The sequence below is a fragment of the Brassica rapa genome, chromosome A04, assembly GCF_000309985.2.
Source record: "Brassica rapa cultivar Chiifu-401-42 chromosome A04, CAAS_Brap_v3.01, whole genome shotgun sequence".
In the NCBI taxonomy this organism is placed as follows: domain Eukaryota; kingdom Viridiplantae; phylum Streptophyta; class Magnoliopsida; order Brassicales; family Brassicaceae; genus Brassica; species Brassica rapa.
In genome coordinates this window covers 17,781,810-17,796,592 of record NC_024798.2, presented here as the reverse complement: position 1 = coordinate 17,796,592, position 14,783 = coordinate 17,781,810, and the positions used below count along the sequence as shown (strand labels likewise).

General features: G+C 35.9%; 3 protein-coding genes across 5 annotated transcripts; 1 reads left to right on the top strand and 2 right to left on the bottom strand.

Annotated features, from left to right (window-relative positions):
- Positions 1–14: 14 nt before the first annotated feature.
- Positions 15–3,182, bottom strand: LOC103865320 (protein transport protein Sec61 subunit alpha). 2 transcript variants are annotated; one of them, XM_009143116.3, is made up of 6 exons: positions 3,019–3,182; positions 1,669–2,031; positions 1,016–1,598; positions 815–939; positions 593–728; positions 15–517 (listed from the first exon to the last, which is right to left on the bottom strand). In XM_009143116.3, exons 2-6 carry the CDS (start codon positions 2,010–2,012, stop codon positions 278–280), a joined length of 1,428 nt encoding a protein of 475 aa, XP_009141364.2. In that variant the 5' UTR covers positions 2,013–2,031; positions 3,019–3,182; the 3' UTR covers positions 15–277. The 2 variants fall into 2 exon arrangements, with proteins under 2 accessions (XP_009141364.2, XP_018514136.2); XM_018658620.2 differs by having other exon boundaries at positions 1,669–2,034; positions 3,019–3,163.
- Positions 3,183–3,428: 246 nt separating this feature from the next.
- LOC103865319 (CBL-interacting serine/threonine-protein kinase 13) lies at positions 3,429–12,480 on the top strand. The gene has a single exon (XM_033290393.1). The coding sequence runs from the start codon at positions 10,535–10,537 to the stop codon at positions 12,173–12,175; it is 1,641 nt and encodes a 546-aa protein (XP_033146284.1). The 5' UTR covers positions 3,429–10,534; the 3' UTR covers positions 12,176–12,480.
- A 682-nt stretch (positions 12,481–13,162) lies between these two features.
- LOC103865318 (calcineurin subunit B) lies at positions 13,163–14,763 on the bottom strand. Of its 2 annotated transcripts, XM_033290437.1 has the most exons (7): positions 14,671–14,749; positions 14,496–14,580; positions 14,332–14,411; positions 14,023–14,244; positions 13,824–13,933; positions 13,542–13,616; positions 13,163–13,407 (listed from the first exon to the last, which is right to left on the bottom strand). In XM_033290437.1, the coding sequence occupies exons 3-7, from the start codon at positions 14,399–14,401 to the stop codon at positions 13,357–13,359; spliced, it is 528 nt and encodes a 175-aa protein (XP_033146328.1). In that variant the 5' UTR covers positions 14,402–14,411; positions 14,496–14,580; positions 14,671–14,749; the 3' UTR covers positions 13,163–13,356. The 2 variants fall into 2 exon arrangements, with proteins under 2 accessions (XP_033146328.1, XP_009141362.1); XM_009143114.3 differs by lacking the exon at positions 14,496–14,580 and having other exon boundaries at positions 13,169–13,407; positions 14,671–14,763.
- Between the last annotated feature and the right edge of the window lie 20 nt (positions 14,764–14,783).

The following is a 14,783-nucleotide window of genomic DNA, read 5'->3' as shown; positions in this document are numbered from 1 at the left end:
GCTTTGAACTCAAAAATGTAAATTGTTTATTTGGTAATGAACTTCTAGAAACATACATTAGAAAAGCGTCTATCACCAAAAGGTTTTGACTTTTAATAAAAGCAACAAAAAAACATAAACTGTATTTAAAAGAAAAAACTACAATTGAAAATTTTGTTTAAACAACAAGAAAGGACTACCCCAAACTGTGTTAGAACCCTTTGAGGTTTGGCACATCAGAAGCTAGCGTGCCTTCTCTGCTTTTGCCTAAGCAAAGTTTTACAACTTTGTAGCTAACTTAGAACCCAAAGAAGCCGAGTTCACTTGCTTTCTCCTTCTCAAAGGTCTCAAAATACTGATATATGATCGTGACAGCCAAGAGAATACCAGTTCCAGACCCAATGGCTCCCATGAAATCAGCCAGAACGGTCAATGCACCGATGCAAACTCCTCCGAAAGCTGCTGCTGTTGGGATGTATCTGTTCAGCTCCTTCTGCAAGTTTGACTCTCTGTGTCCAGGCATCACCATTTGTTGTTCCTGTCACACATGGAGTTTACAATATCAAATACCCAAACACACCATGTATTGGGAGAGCAGTTATGATTTGATTACCTTAAGCTGCTTAGCTACGTCCCTAGCGGAAGATCCAGAGACCTCAATCCATGTCTTTGAGAAAAGAGCACAAGCAGTGAGCATGAAGACAATGTAGAACAGAGCATGGAACGGGTGAGCTGCCATGTCTGAGAAGCTGCAACCATATAGTAACATATGTTCATCAAACCGGTTGGTGGAGATAACAATTTTGATGGATTAAAACAGATACTTTTGCATTACCTTGCTGGAGCTGTGATGAGGTAAGCGAGACCACTAACTGGAATAGATTGCCCACTGTACTCAGATTCTTTCCATTGTCCCAAAAGGTTTACAAAGAAGTTTCCACTGAACTTCCTGTATAGAAGCTGTTCACCACAGAAGAGAGATTCAATGTTAGCATTATGTTACTGTGGAGATGATTCAAGAATGTATGAAATGTACCTGAGAGATGAAGTAAAGGTTTGAGACGAGAGCGGATTGGAGAATGATGGGCATGTTAGAAGTGTAGAACAGCTTGATTGGGTAAGAACCCTGCTGCCCACGCGCATTCTTTGATCTCACAGGCAAAACCACACGGAACCCTTGGAAGTAGATCACAATCAAGAAGATCAAGACTGTGGCTAGCAAGTTGGTAACGTTTGGTAGGTTCTGCCGGTAGAACGCTTGGCGGAGAGCCGCAACCTTGTTGGACTTAGTTATCAGCATATGGAACAACGCGATAACAGCGCCTTCAAACTCAGCTCCACGGCCAGTGTTGATGGTCGTTGGGCTAAACGCCTTCCAGATAATGCTCTCACAGATGTTGGTGGCGATGAAAAGGGAGATTCCTGAGCCGAGACCGTATCCTTTCTGAAGAAGCTCGTCAAGGCAGATAACAATGATTCCGGCAAAGAAGAGCTGGAGGATGATGAGGATGGCGTTTCCAACACCAAGCTGACCAACAGGGCCATACATTCCGGAAAGAACGTATGCAACCGCCTCACCGATGGCAATCAGAATACCAAGAAGCTTCTGAGCACCATTCCTACAAAGCAAGTTGAATAAGAACTCACACGGACAGAGAAGCAGCAAACGACAACAACAATAAAACTTACAAGAGGGCACGGTCCTCACGGACATTGTTGTCAACCTCAATAATCTTAGAACCAGCCAAGAGCTGCATCACGAGTCCAGACGTGACGATGGGAGTAATACCAAGCTCCATAACAGTCCCACGGTTGGAAGCAAGAATGACACGCATCCAGTAGAACGGATCCGCGCCGGTGGTGGAGTGGATTCCATAGAGAGGAAGCTGACTGCAGACGAGAAAGATGAAGAGAGAGATGACAGTGTAGATAACCTTCTCTCTGAAAGGCACCTTCCTGTCAGCACTCTGCACCTCAGGCAGAAAAGCCAAGAACGGCCTCACCAAATGCAAAACTCTAAACCCTCCTCCCATTCTAGTATCGTTGATCCAACTATACAATTTCACACGCATTGACAAAAAGTTATAAACTTTAATGCAAAATTCAAATTTATTCAAACACCACCCACAAACTTATTTCAAAGTCAGCTTTTGAAAATTATGAAAAATATTTAATTCCACATGCATTGACATAAAGTTATAAACTTTTTTCATGCAAATTTATTCAAACACCAAAGTCAGCTTCTGAAAATTATGAAAACTATACAATTCCACACACACACATTGACAAAAAATTATAAACTTTTAATGCAAAATTCAAATTTATTCAAACACCACCCACAAAATTATGAAAAAATATATAATTCCACATGCATTGACATAAAGTTATAAACTTTTTCATGCAAATTTATTCAAACACCAAAGTCAGCTTCTGAAAATTATGAAAATATATACAATTCCACATGCATTGACATAAAGTTATAAACTTTTTTCATGCAAATTTATTCAAACACCAAAGTCAGCTTCTGTAAATTATGAAACCTATACAATTACACACGCACTGACATAAAGTTATAAACTTTAATGCAAAATTCAAATTTATTCAAACACCAAAGCCAGCTTCTGAAAATTATGAAAAACTATACAATTCCACACGCATTGACACAAAAGTTATAAACTTTTCCATTCAAAATTCAAACTTGTTTCATCAATGCGAACAAACACGAACTACAATCAATGAATCAGAACAATTTATCATAACCCAGTATCAATACGAGTGGTGGGTAAGAACAAAGATCGAGACTTTACTCGGCTAGAGCTAAAGTTATCTCAACCCAGCAACCAGATCTATCAAAAATGCCTCAGACCCATACACGAATTCAATACAGATCGTTGAATAAAACAGATCTAAAGGAGCATAAACACAGATCTGAAGCGAAAGACTCACAAATGACGATGGAGAAAGAAAACAATCAGTAGGAGAAATAATCAGAGATCGGAAGGAGATTATAATGAGAAGAGAGGAGAGGAGAGCGTTCACCTTTCGAAAACCGACGGCTGCGATGATTTTCTTGCCCTTCACACGGAGGAAAAGAGCGATGTAGCTTTGATGGTCAACGAAAGACGAAGGTCGCACCCACCTTATAAATTCCATTTCAGATTTTTTTTTTAAATTTATTTCTCTTTTTTATTTTTTTGGGATTAATGCGTAAACGTGGCGAGGCGATGCGAGACACGATAGTTCAACCAATCTCTGTTTGCCACATCAGATTTGCTTTTTGATTCAGATTGGGCCGCGTTTTGTTTTTGTTGGGCTGTTAGTGGGCTTTCGATTTGTACGTAAACAAGTTGTTTGTGACTGACTAGTCAACAATTGTTAGTTGTTCATGTATCTAAAAACTTTTGACTTTGGATTTGCATTTAAACAGTTGACATATTATGTGTTTAATAAAGGAAAAAAGTTCGCTAGCTACACTAAGTTTACTATAATATGGTGAAAACTATCTAATGTAAGAATGTGTCAACAACTACACGAAGTTTATATTAATACATGTTACATGTATGAAGTAAATAATAATATGGTGGCAACATCACAATCGTGTTTAATTGATTTTAAGTTAAGTTAATAAGGTCAATCCGTAATTTACTAAATTTAATAAATTTAATGACACCTTTGCGTGACTGACTCCATACTGCTCATGTTTTCCATCAAATCCATCTAGTACTTTTGCTAATTAATTGCTCTCTGTATTTCTCAATCACATAAGATTTTTTTTTGTGAGAAATACAGAGAGCAATTAATTAGCAAAAGTACTAGATGGATTTGATGGAAAACATGAGCAGTATGGGGTCAGTCACGCATGCGAGCTAGCTTGGCTAATAAAATCAAAGTCTAGACTCTTGACGTCGAGAGTGTCATCAAGGTTATTCGAGAGACTTGACATCGAGATCGGCAATCTCCAGCCTCCATGAGTCATTTATCTGCATGAGAAGAAGATTTGCAAACATTTTTAAGAAAATAATGTACATTACTCACTTACCTGCTTCATGAATTCAAGACCTTCATGCATCAATTTGCATCTATTGATGGCCACACAAAAAGAAAAGAATATTTGTTTGTGGCCATGTTTTTAGATATATACATTCTCTTTTATTATGAGTAGTAATTGAAACATAACAAAACATGAAATGAATCCAGGAACTAACTAGTGTCTACTTCGACTAGCTATAGATCCAAGAGCTTCATTTTTACTAAAAATGTAAAATGTAGTTAACCCAAAATAAATTTAGATAAAATACTGGCACGAAAGAATTACCGGGCAAATCTCCTTTGGCAGAGAGTTTATACCACAAACATAAATGCATATGCAAGAATGGAGTAATAGTTTCCTGCCAAAGGAGATCTTGCCCTGTAATGCATTTGCACCTTTCTTTATATATCTTTCAGCTCTAAACTAATTGTTCGTATTGTGTTTATATATAACATGCAAGAAGCATATTCAGTGGCACTATCCTTCTGATCTAGAATATAATCTCACATACGTACGCATATATAATTGTCTATTAAAGAATATTCCCCCCATATTTTACGGTCATCAGAGCATTGAGTCTCTAGAGTTGTGTTCTACTTTACTTGATAATTTATTTATAACTTTATGATATTAAGCTATTTTGATACAGCCCAAAATCTAATAGGTTTTGTAATAAATCAATGGGATACCTATCATTAAGAAACTATATAGACTCGAATTGGGAAATGACCAAGATGGCGTATTAAAACTGTATAACTATTTATGTAGAAAAAAAGCATTATAAGCAAAAGCATTATCAAAGGCTGATTTCATGTCTAGACAAACATGTACCTAACATTCCAGAATTTAAGATTTTAAAAGAAGACTTTTCAAGCCTTTATATTTTTCTAAAAAAAAAAATTGAATGAATTTTTGTTACTATTTGGTTTTGTGGTGTGTGGGGATTGGGGTGGGGGGGGGGGGGGGGGGGGGGGAAGAGTTTAGCTTTTAATACTTTATTAACTAAGATGGTTAATTCTAGAAAATAATGTTTTGAATTACCAAAAGGTTTGACAAGGACAACTACTAAAAGTTTAATATTTAGATTAACTATAAACTGATTCTTTTAGAAATGGAAGATCCATGGTATTGTACTCTCCAGGTTTTTATATTCAAAACCCACAAACTTTTTGTTTTATTTTCTTTTGTTGGTAGTGTTAAACTTAAAACATTAGATTCTTTTCGAAATATACGTTCCAAATCACATATATATGGTATATGATAGGAGAATGTTTCTTTCTCAAAATTGTCTAATTTTCTACTTGTATTTTCAAAAATTTAATGTTTAAAACCTATCAACTCCTTTAGGTTTAATGTTTAGAACAAATCAACACTCTAGCTAGGTTTTGAGAAATGAGAAATGAGAAATAAGTGTTTCTCCTTCTCTCTGTAAAGCAACCTTCAAGTTAGAAATATCACACGAAAATTAGATACTAACTTGTCAATTGTAGTACACCTTCACAGTTAGACAATTTTCACTTATCCATAAGAATAATTAAGGAAAAGTAGAAAACTAATGTACTAATATCCTCAGTATGTTAAAATATTTGAGGAGTTAAGTCAAGTTTACCACTAAGATATAGAATCCTACTTTTATTAATTATCCCATTATAGTCTGTAGAATATAAATTCCAATACATCAACAAAATTTCATCATTTGTTTATACCCAATTCTTGTTCCACCTTTATAGATTTTACGATTTGGCTTTAGAAAAGTCAAAGATAAAAGTTATATGCCTCATGCAGCATATTCATTCAGTAATCAGTATATCCAACTACAACAAATTGACATTAGCTTGCATGCTATTGTACTTGATCATTAGGTATTTGACGATGCACATATTTGCTTTTTTGATAGTATCTAAACATTTGTTCTTTTTCCTTGTTAGCAAACTTTATCACGAAAAATGTTTCTAACTAGAATATGGCCAAATATATAGTTAGTGGCAATCACGTCTCCACAAATCAATCATACCTAAAAATCCTTGAACCAATTTGTTATGGTAACTCTATTTCAAAAACATGTTCGATTCCTATATATTTTATGCAGGGCGTCTAAAACTTTATAAAAAGCATGCCCATAACTAATATTAAAAAAATCATTTAAAATAATTATTTTAGTTTTAAAATTATATTGCCTATAACATTACTGTAACTATATTATAATTATATGATTTATGTGTTTTTTTGTCAAAACATCGTTATAAAATCAGTTAGATTTATATTTGCCTTGTAATATAAGATATAAGTAATGATTTTTTGTAGAGGATTTGATGAAGAATATGTATAATTTTCTCTCAGAATTTATTAAAAGACTAATACATATAATTTTTCTAATTTAATCAAATTAAAAATTTAAATTTCTGAATTAATATTAAATATTAGAGCACATATCGGAATTTACTTTCCAAAGAGATATAATTGATATTAATGCTAATTATTTTTAGTTTATTTCATTTGGTTATGTGAAAAAATGTTTTGGTAAATTATCTTCACATTTAGTGGTTAATAAATACGAGAATTAAATTTACATATAGTTATTTTAAATTTTTTGTTATACATTTATGAATTTGAATCTAAACTTATTATAAAAAAATATTAAGGATTTTGGGCTCTATTGATCGTTTACTCGCAGGTGCGTGCCCTGATTTTATAATGAGATTGTAAAATCGGCAGATTAATCATTTAGACTTGACTGTTGAACTTTGTTTTCGGATTCTCTTTTGGGTTGAGAGCATTCTTTGGCTACGTGTTGAAAGCCTCTATCAAAGAGATAAGGTTGTTTGTCCAAAAAAAAAAAAAGAGATAAAGGTTGAAGCTAATGGAAAGGAGCTGATCGTTTAGAGTAGATTCTTCGACAATATAGTTGTTGTGTCTACTACTACATTGTTAGAATGTAAATGTATGATTTGATTAAAAATATATATAATATACTACCTCAGTAAATGAAAAAAAAAAACTAGGTTCTTTCTTAATCTATATCAGTAACTTTTGTTGTCAACAACATGGTTACATGCATTTCTATATGAAAGCTTCAGTATGAATGGTAATATAACAACGACTCTAACTTTAAATCATCAAAGTACTAGATTTGGGAAATGAATAAAGGTAGGAAAAAATTGCTAGGCAAATCTCCTTTGGCAGAGGAAAATGAAGACAAAATATTTGAGTCATCAGCGTCCCCTGCCAATAGAGGATTCACCCTGTAATGCTTTTCTACCAAATGTTAGTCTTTCCCCCCTCTCTTACTTGATTGCTTCAAATGAAAAAAGGAACTATGTAATGCATTTATAAACCTTGATGTAAAGAGCATATACTATGGAACAATACCTATTAGAATCATGAATCAGAAAACTTCGTATACAATACAATACAAAAGCAAAGTATTTACACAGTACTGAAAAAAGGGCTGGTAAATGAGAAAAAAGAAGAGATGTTAAAGTCCGAATCAGAAGCATGAGGACCGCATGAAGGGGTTGGTCTTTGGATTATACTAGACACATATGCTCTATGAAACATAGGATATGCCACAGAATATGACTTCTATATGCATTCGTTACCGACACTTTCATCAACTATATGTACACTTTGCTAGTCCAGTTTACATAACTCAGATGTAGCTGTGTAAGATTTTAAAAACTATTGAAGATGCATGTTTGTGAAGAAAGAGGAATCATCAGACATCAATGTATAGCTGGATTACTGGGCGAATACTCCTATGGCAGATGGTTTTGGCATTGCTTGAGTTGCAAGCAAAATGCTTCTCTGCCAAAGGAGATTTGCCCCGCAATTCATCCCATGCAAAACAGTATATCTCTCCAATATTTGTAGGCAAGTTGTTTTATTTTATTAGTTATCGGTGTTTATTAATCAGTCTCCGGATCTTAGACTATCACACGAGGTATGTATGTTGGTGACTATCTCTCAAAACTATCATTTATTCTTTACCTATCCATCTATTAAACTATTAATCAGAGTTTGATCTAAGAACTTGTATTATATTATCTTCCAATTTTTCCATATAGTCTAGAGTCCGAATCGATGATAAAAATTACCAGCAAATAGGATTAATAACTGACAAATCAATTTGATGTGTTTTGGTAGTAACCGCTCATCCTTTTAAAAGCCAATGAAGCAAAAGGATAGTGAGCAGAAAAGCCATGAAGATGCAGCAAGATTGTCCACATGTATAGTCTTCTCCTCTCGTCCAATGTATTGTGTCCTTACTTGCCAAGATTTCACATACACTGGCAAGAGAGAACATCAGAGGTTTACACCGAGATTTATCTGTAAAGATTGGACTTAATGCTGAATCTTGTAAAGATTGGTCAAGTTAACGACCCCCATAAATATCATTACTAAGCTAATAACAATCGAGGAACTGAATTCACTACCTGTTTGCTCTGAGCTTGAACCAAAGCACAATGCTTTGTGTGGATATGACTTCACGCTTATAGTTTTGATAAAATCATTTTTTTGGTAAAATAAAATTTTCATCTAACTATATGTTGGTAGTAAACAATATAAAATTTTGCCTGAAGCGGAGATCGCCCATTAATGAAAAAAAAATATATATATGACACTTCATTCAAAATTTTGGACTATTTGTTTTTGTATGATAAGTTAGAATTGATTTTATGCACATGTAATAGTGTAAATGGCGCGCGTGGCGTATTTGATATGCATGGCAGCATGGTTCATGTTCGGTGTACGCAATATATCTGATCAGACTCGGCTACAAATCATTGTGTTTGTGCAGTGACTCAAACAACTTATTGACCTGCTCTCGAAAGGATATCATTCTTGACCAACGCTAACATAATTCTTTATTACGCGTTATCTTTTTCTTCTTTTTGCTTCTTACGCATTCACTAATTACGAATTTTGAATAATTCTTTTGGATAATTTATTTTATTTATTTATGCAATACACAACGATAAGCATTATCCAAAAAAAAATGTGAATCTTAACGTGGTCTTCACATCGATCTTTTGTTCTTCTGTCATCGGGGTTATATTCATTGGTTTATGTATTTTCTTAATACAATAAATATACGAAACAGGATAAACCTTCGTCGTGCTTGCATTTCAGGTTTTTAGCATAAACATTTTTAATATATATATTAGCATTAGCTTTTCAGGAAATATTACGAGGTATATTTTTTTCAATGAGAGTCGTTTTATGTACTAGTCTGGACTAAGTTCAAAAATTTCATGTGTTAATTTGCGTTCTTAACCAAGTTGCTTTGGTCTAGTGGTATAGGAGCTCCAGCTGGAGTGTCCGCCCTGGGTTCGAGCCTTGGCCACTGCGGAATTCACATATGGGCTGCAGCATCCGAGACCGAAGACCGTTACGCGGTGAGCTACCTGGTGACCTTCGGGTCCATGCTCGCTTTGGTCTCTAGTCTGGACCACTACGGTGGGCCAGGATACTCGGTTATCAAAAAAAAAAAAAAAAAAAAAAAATTGCGTTCTTGATGTCCAAAGTTCTAACTAACGCAACTTTTTTTTTTGAACTATAACTAACGCAACTTAATGTAAATTTATAGTTGTGTTGCTTAGTTTCCAAGTTAATGCAACCATGAAGCTCTAATAGTTGCATCAAATGTTGTTGACAAAAAAAATAATGCAGTAAACACCGCTGTTGTGTTTTTTTTCTTCTATATATGTTATCTTCCTATTTTTTCTTCTGTTCTCGTCCACTAAAAGTATCTTGGCTTATCACCATTATTATTTTGCCATTTAAAACCATTGCTAAAAGTAATATCTGACCAATTGATAATTTTCCATCCATCCTCATGACAATTTCCGAATAAATATCTGGACAATAACTATGCACTAAAAATAATCAACTCGAAATTCTAAATTAATATTAATTCACACAATACACATCATATATGAGATGAGATATTAAGATATCACAATTACTCTTTGGAGTACTTCTGTAGCTTTTGGCTTTTGTCGGCAACGTGAAGACGACGACTTACAGTCAGCACCTGCTCAGCCACACCCACGTGGTTCCCACAAATAACACCTAAAATCTTTCTTTAAGATTACAATTCTCTCTTGTCACAAACATCCAAATTTGTACTGGGGAAATACAGATGTGTGACGACATCCTAACGATCCATGATCTGCTTATCGACCAGAATCACACAGGTTTGATACGTCAACCCTATTATCTGTCCCTTAAGAAATCAGAATATGTTATTGTAAATTTGACTTTGCAACTTCGCGTATTGGATAAACCATATTACTTTAATATATGTCTCTAAAATAATTTCGATAATCCATCCAACGTGTTCATCTGCTGGACAAAAAAAAACGGATTAGGTTAAAACTTCGACAACACTACAGTCTACACCAATAGTTTAATAAAAGTAAATGAGATAAGACTTTTTCAGATTATTATCAACCATAAAATATATTTAAAAAAATAAAAAATACAGCAATCTCAACTCGAAAACTGTTATAAAATGAAGACGAAATGGCCATGTTAACACCATTACCACCAAGACAAAATAACCCAACCATATCTTATTTTCGTTCGTTTCTTCGTTTGGTTCATTTTCCGGTGAAGTGCCAACCGATGGCTCAAGTTCTATCTCCACCGGTGCCACTTCTGCCCATCGCCGGCCAAACGCCGCTGCGATTGATCATGGAGGGCCTTCTCGGCAGAATCATTACTAAAGACATGAAGAAAGAGACCACTCCAGAGAGCCCTAGGAGTCCAAAAACAACACAAGGCTCTATTCTCATGGACAAGTACGAGATAGGAAAGCTTCTCGGCCAAGGAAGCTTCGCTAAAGTCTACTTAGCCCGTAACATTAACACCGGCGAGAACGTAGCCATCAAAGTCATTAACAAAGAGATGATCGTGAAAAGCGGAATGGCCGGTCATATAAAACGAGAGATCTCCATCCTCCGCCGTGTTCGCCACCCTTACACTGTCCACCTCCTCGAGGTCATGGCCACTAAGACAAAGATCTACATCGTGATGGAGTACGTCCGAGGCGGAGAGCTTTTCGAAAAAGTCGCCAGAGGCCGGCTTAGAGAAGGAACCGCCCGGAGATACTTCCAGCAGCTGATCTCCTCCGTCGCCTTCTGCCACAGCCGCGGCGTTTACCACCGCGACCTCAAGCTAGAGAATCTTCTCCTGGACGACGAAGGGAACGTTAAGGTCTCTGACTTTGGTCTCAGCGTCGTCTCCGAGCAGCTCAGGCAAGAAAAAATCTGCCAAACGTTTTGCGGGACGCCGGCTTATTTGGCTCCCGAGGTTCTGACGAGGAAAGGCTACGACGCGGCCAAAGCTGATGTCTGGTCTTGTGGAGTGATCTTGTTTGTGTTGATGGCTGGTTATCTACCGTTTGATGACAAGAACGTTTTGGTTATGTATAAAAAGATATACAAAGGACTGTTTCGTTGTCCTAAATGGTTTTCTCCTGAGCTTAAAGGGCTTATGAACCGGATTCTAGACACGAATCCAGATACTAGAATCACTATACCTGAGATCATGGAGCATAGATGGTTCAAGAAAGGGTTTAAAGATGTTAAGTTCTACATCGAAAACGATAAGTTATGTAGAGAGGATGAGAATGATGACGAAGACAATTCTTCGTCATCATTGTCATCTGGCAGATCATCTATATCTTCAGAGGGTGATTTAGAGTTTGATATCAAAAGAATTGGTTCAATGCCTAGACCTGCTAGTCTAAATGCGTTTGACCTCATATCATTCTCTACCGGGTTTGATCTTTCCGGTTTGTTTGAAGAAGGAGGACAAGGAGCTAGGTTTGTATCTGCTGCTCCTGTTGGGAAGATCATATCGAAGTTGGAAGAGATTGCGAAGGCGGCTGAGTTTACAGTGAGGAAGAAGGATTGGAGCGTGAGGCTAGAAGGGTGTAGAGAAGGAGCTAAAGGACCGTTGACTATTAAGGTTGAGATATTTGAGTTGACAACGTCGCTTGTGGTGGTTGAAGTGAAGAAGAAAGGAGGGTTTATAGAAGAGTATGAAGAGTTTTGCAACAAGGAACTTAGACCACAGCTAGAGAAACTGATGCATTACCAAGCAGATGAAGTTGAAGAGGCAATGTGTCTACCACATGAAAGTGAAGAGAGACTATGTTAAGAAAACGGATGGCCGAGAGAGAAGACATAACAAGAGAAGGTATTACAATAGAAAAATTCTTTGTTACTATACCATTTAATTTCATTTTTATTGTTCTGAGATGCTTGTGTATATATATATGAAAGTGAGAGTTGTAATAAGAGTGATAGGAAGATCAGAGAAGAAGAAAAAGAAAAGAGTGAGATCCTAAGGCAGTTAGACGGTTTTTGCTGGCTATAAGGCTAGTTTTTCGTTGGTTGCTGATAGATTTGTGTTGTACAACAGAGACGAGCTTAATGAAATTCTTTCTCGGCCTTCCTTTAAAAGAAACTGTCGGTGACCTTTAATAGTTGAAGCACTTGAATGGGTATAGTTGCACACTGAATAAATGTTCAACCATAGCATTTAGTTTGAACAAACGTTCTTCTTATTAGCTAGGTAAAGCAACTGACATAATATGGAAGTATGGCTGCACAATTAACTTGAGTGTTGTAAGGCTCAAGAAACCATATTTCAATCTTCATATTGTAAAACGTTAACAGATACAACAAATCATCCAATATAACATCTCACATTCATCCTAATAAATAAATGAAATAAAACAAAACAAAAAGCCCTTAAAATAAGCATCAAGAAGACCATGAAACCGAAAAACATAAAATGCTATAATCATTAGTTCATCAAAATTGTCTGACTTCCTAAGCCTAATTTACATCTACAAGATCAAATCAAAACTGATAAAATCAAGAAAGGGATCCATGTGACAATCATAATCTGCTCGTTAAAAAAAAAAGTCCTCTAATATATAAGTGCATTATCGTATCCAACAACATTCTTTTGAAACGTGTGGTCTACTACAAAGACACCATCATCTCTTTCATTTAAAGCATTAACATTTTCACACTTGTGGTTTCAAGCTGTTGCAAGCGATGATGGAGAAGGCGAAAGCGATACATGGAGCGATAGTGACAACTTGAGTGCAGTTCACTGATAAAACAACTACATTCATTCGACTAAATCAATAGAAAAAAATGCTTTAAGAGGAAAGTTATTCGTACATGTAGCTGAAGTCACTCTTGGGACTAATAAAAACATGCCATGGTATTTAGATCAAATCAACAAGGGATTATTCTACTAACAAAGTGTGACAAAATACATGATATGAGATTTTGAGCTTTGCCATATGTGATCTCATAAAAACCTTAATCCACAGGAATTTCAACGTCCATCTCTGGTTTACAACTCCCAAACACCTGCCACATTCGGATTCAAGAAATAAGATCCAGCATCAGAATCCACAAATTGGTCTGAAGAAGACAGAACATTATGTCTGCATGCAAGCTTCTGTGATTCAGATGCTACAATCCTATCAAACAAATAAACATACCTTAATGAAATCCTCCAGTGTTAAGAAAGAGTCATTCGTGTAGCCTGCTTCCTTCAATACCTGGCTCAGTACTTGCTACACCATCAAAAGCAAAAACACAAGACACATGGTGGTGAATACACTTGTTTCCTGAGTTTTATTCAATGCTCATGATCCTAACCATACTAAAATCTAGTGTAGTCACTGTTCAAGAAACGTGAAACCTTGATGAATCTTGTGAATGGGTAAAGTAGTGGAATCACCCTTGTAAGGTGGATGCCTAGAAGGGATATCTATACATACCTCTCTTTGCTCATCAGACATGAATGTCCCCGATAAGTCCCTCAACACTTCCATGATATCTTTAAAGGAAACCTTCCCGTTGCCGTCAGAATCATAGACTTGAAAGATCACTACAACAAGAAACTTCAATGATCAGTAAATATACAAAATAGGTGAAAGTGAAGATGTGCCTCAAAAAAGAGATTTTATTTGTACTTACGTTTAACCTTTTGTTTAAGACTAGCCTTGGCACTGAAAGCAGACAAGAAAGCAACAAAGTCCTTAAAGTTCAAACCATCAACCATCTTAAGCAGCCTCTGAGAGAGTGGGTTCATGGCGAACTCAGGGACAGAGAGAAACTCATCAGAAGATATAAACCCCTTTGCGTTTCTATCTAACTGGCAAAACCTCTGATACAGAGAGAGTATCTCCTGCTGCTCAACTGAACAATAAACAAACACACACAGTTACAAGATTTGTACCAAAAATCAATAATAGAAGAGACAGAGACAGAGAGAGAGAATCTCACATAGATCCTGGCAATGGCTCTGAACTTCTTCAATGTCGTATTGAGTCAGCATCGAGGAAGTGTTTCCCATTTTGCAAAATCTGTTTCAAAATATTGGTTTTCAATCAACACAAACCCATTTAGTTAACCATCACATAGAAGTAACCATGTGAGATTCACTAACCCTAAACGTTACTTTAAGCCAAAGTTATCATCTTTATGATCCAAAAAAGCCAGAATCAAAGTGATGAGCAAATCGTGATTCAAATTCTTGATTCACGAAACTAAATGATTATCCCGCGTGAATTATTCATAAAAGAAGATTTGATTTCAGAACACGACATGAATCTATGAACTTACTTTATGTATGTAATATAGAGCTGATCTCTTTTCTTCTGCCCGCTCTTGTTTTGGTCGTAGGCGTTGTTGATCTGGTTCTGTCTAAGAACTCGCCGGAAAATTGCATTATGATG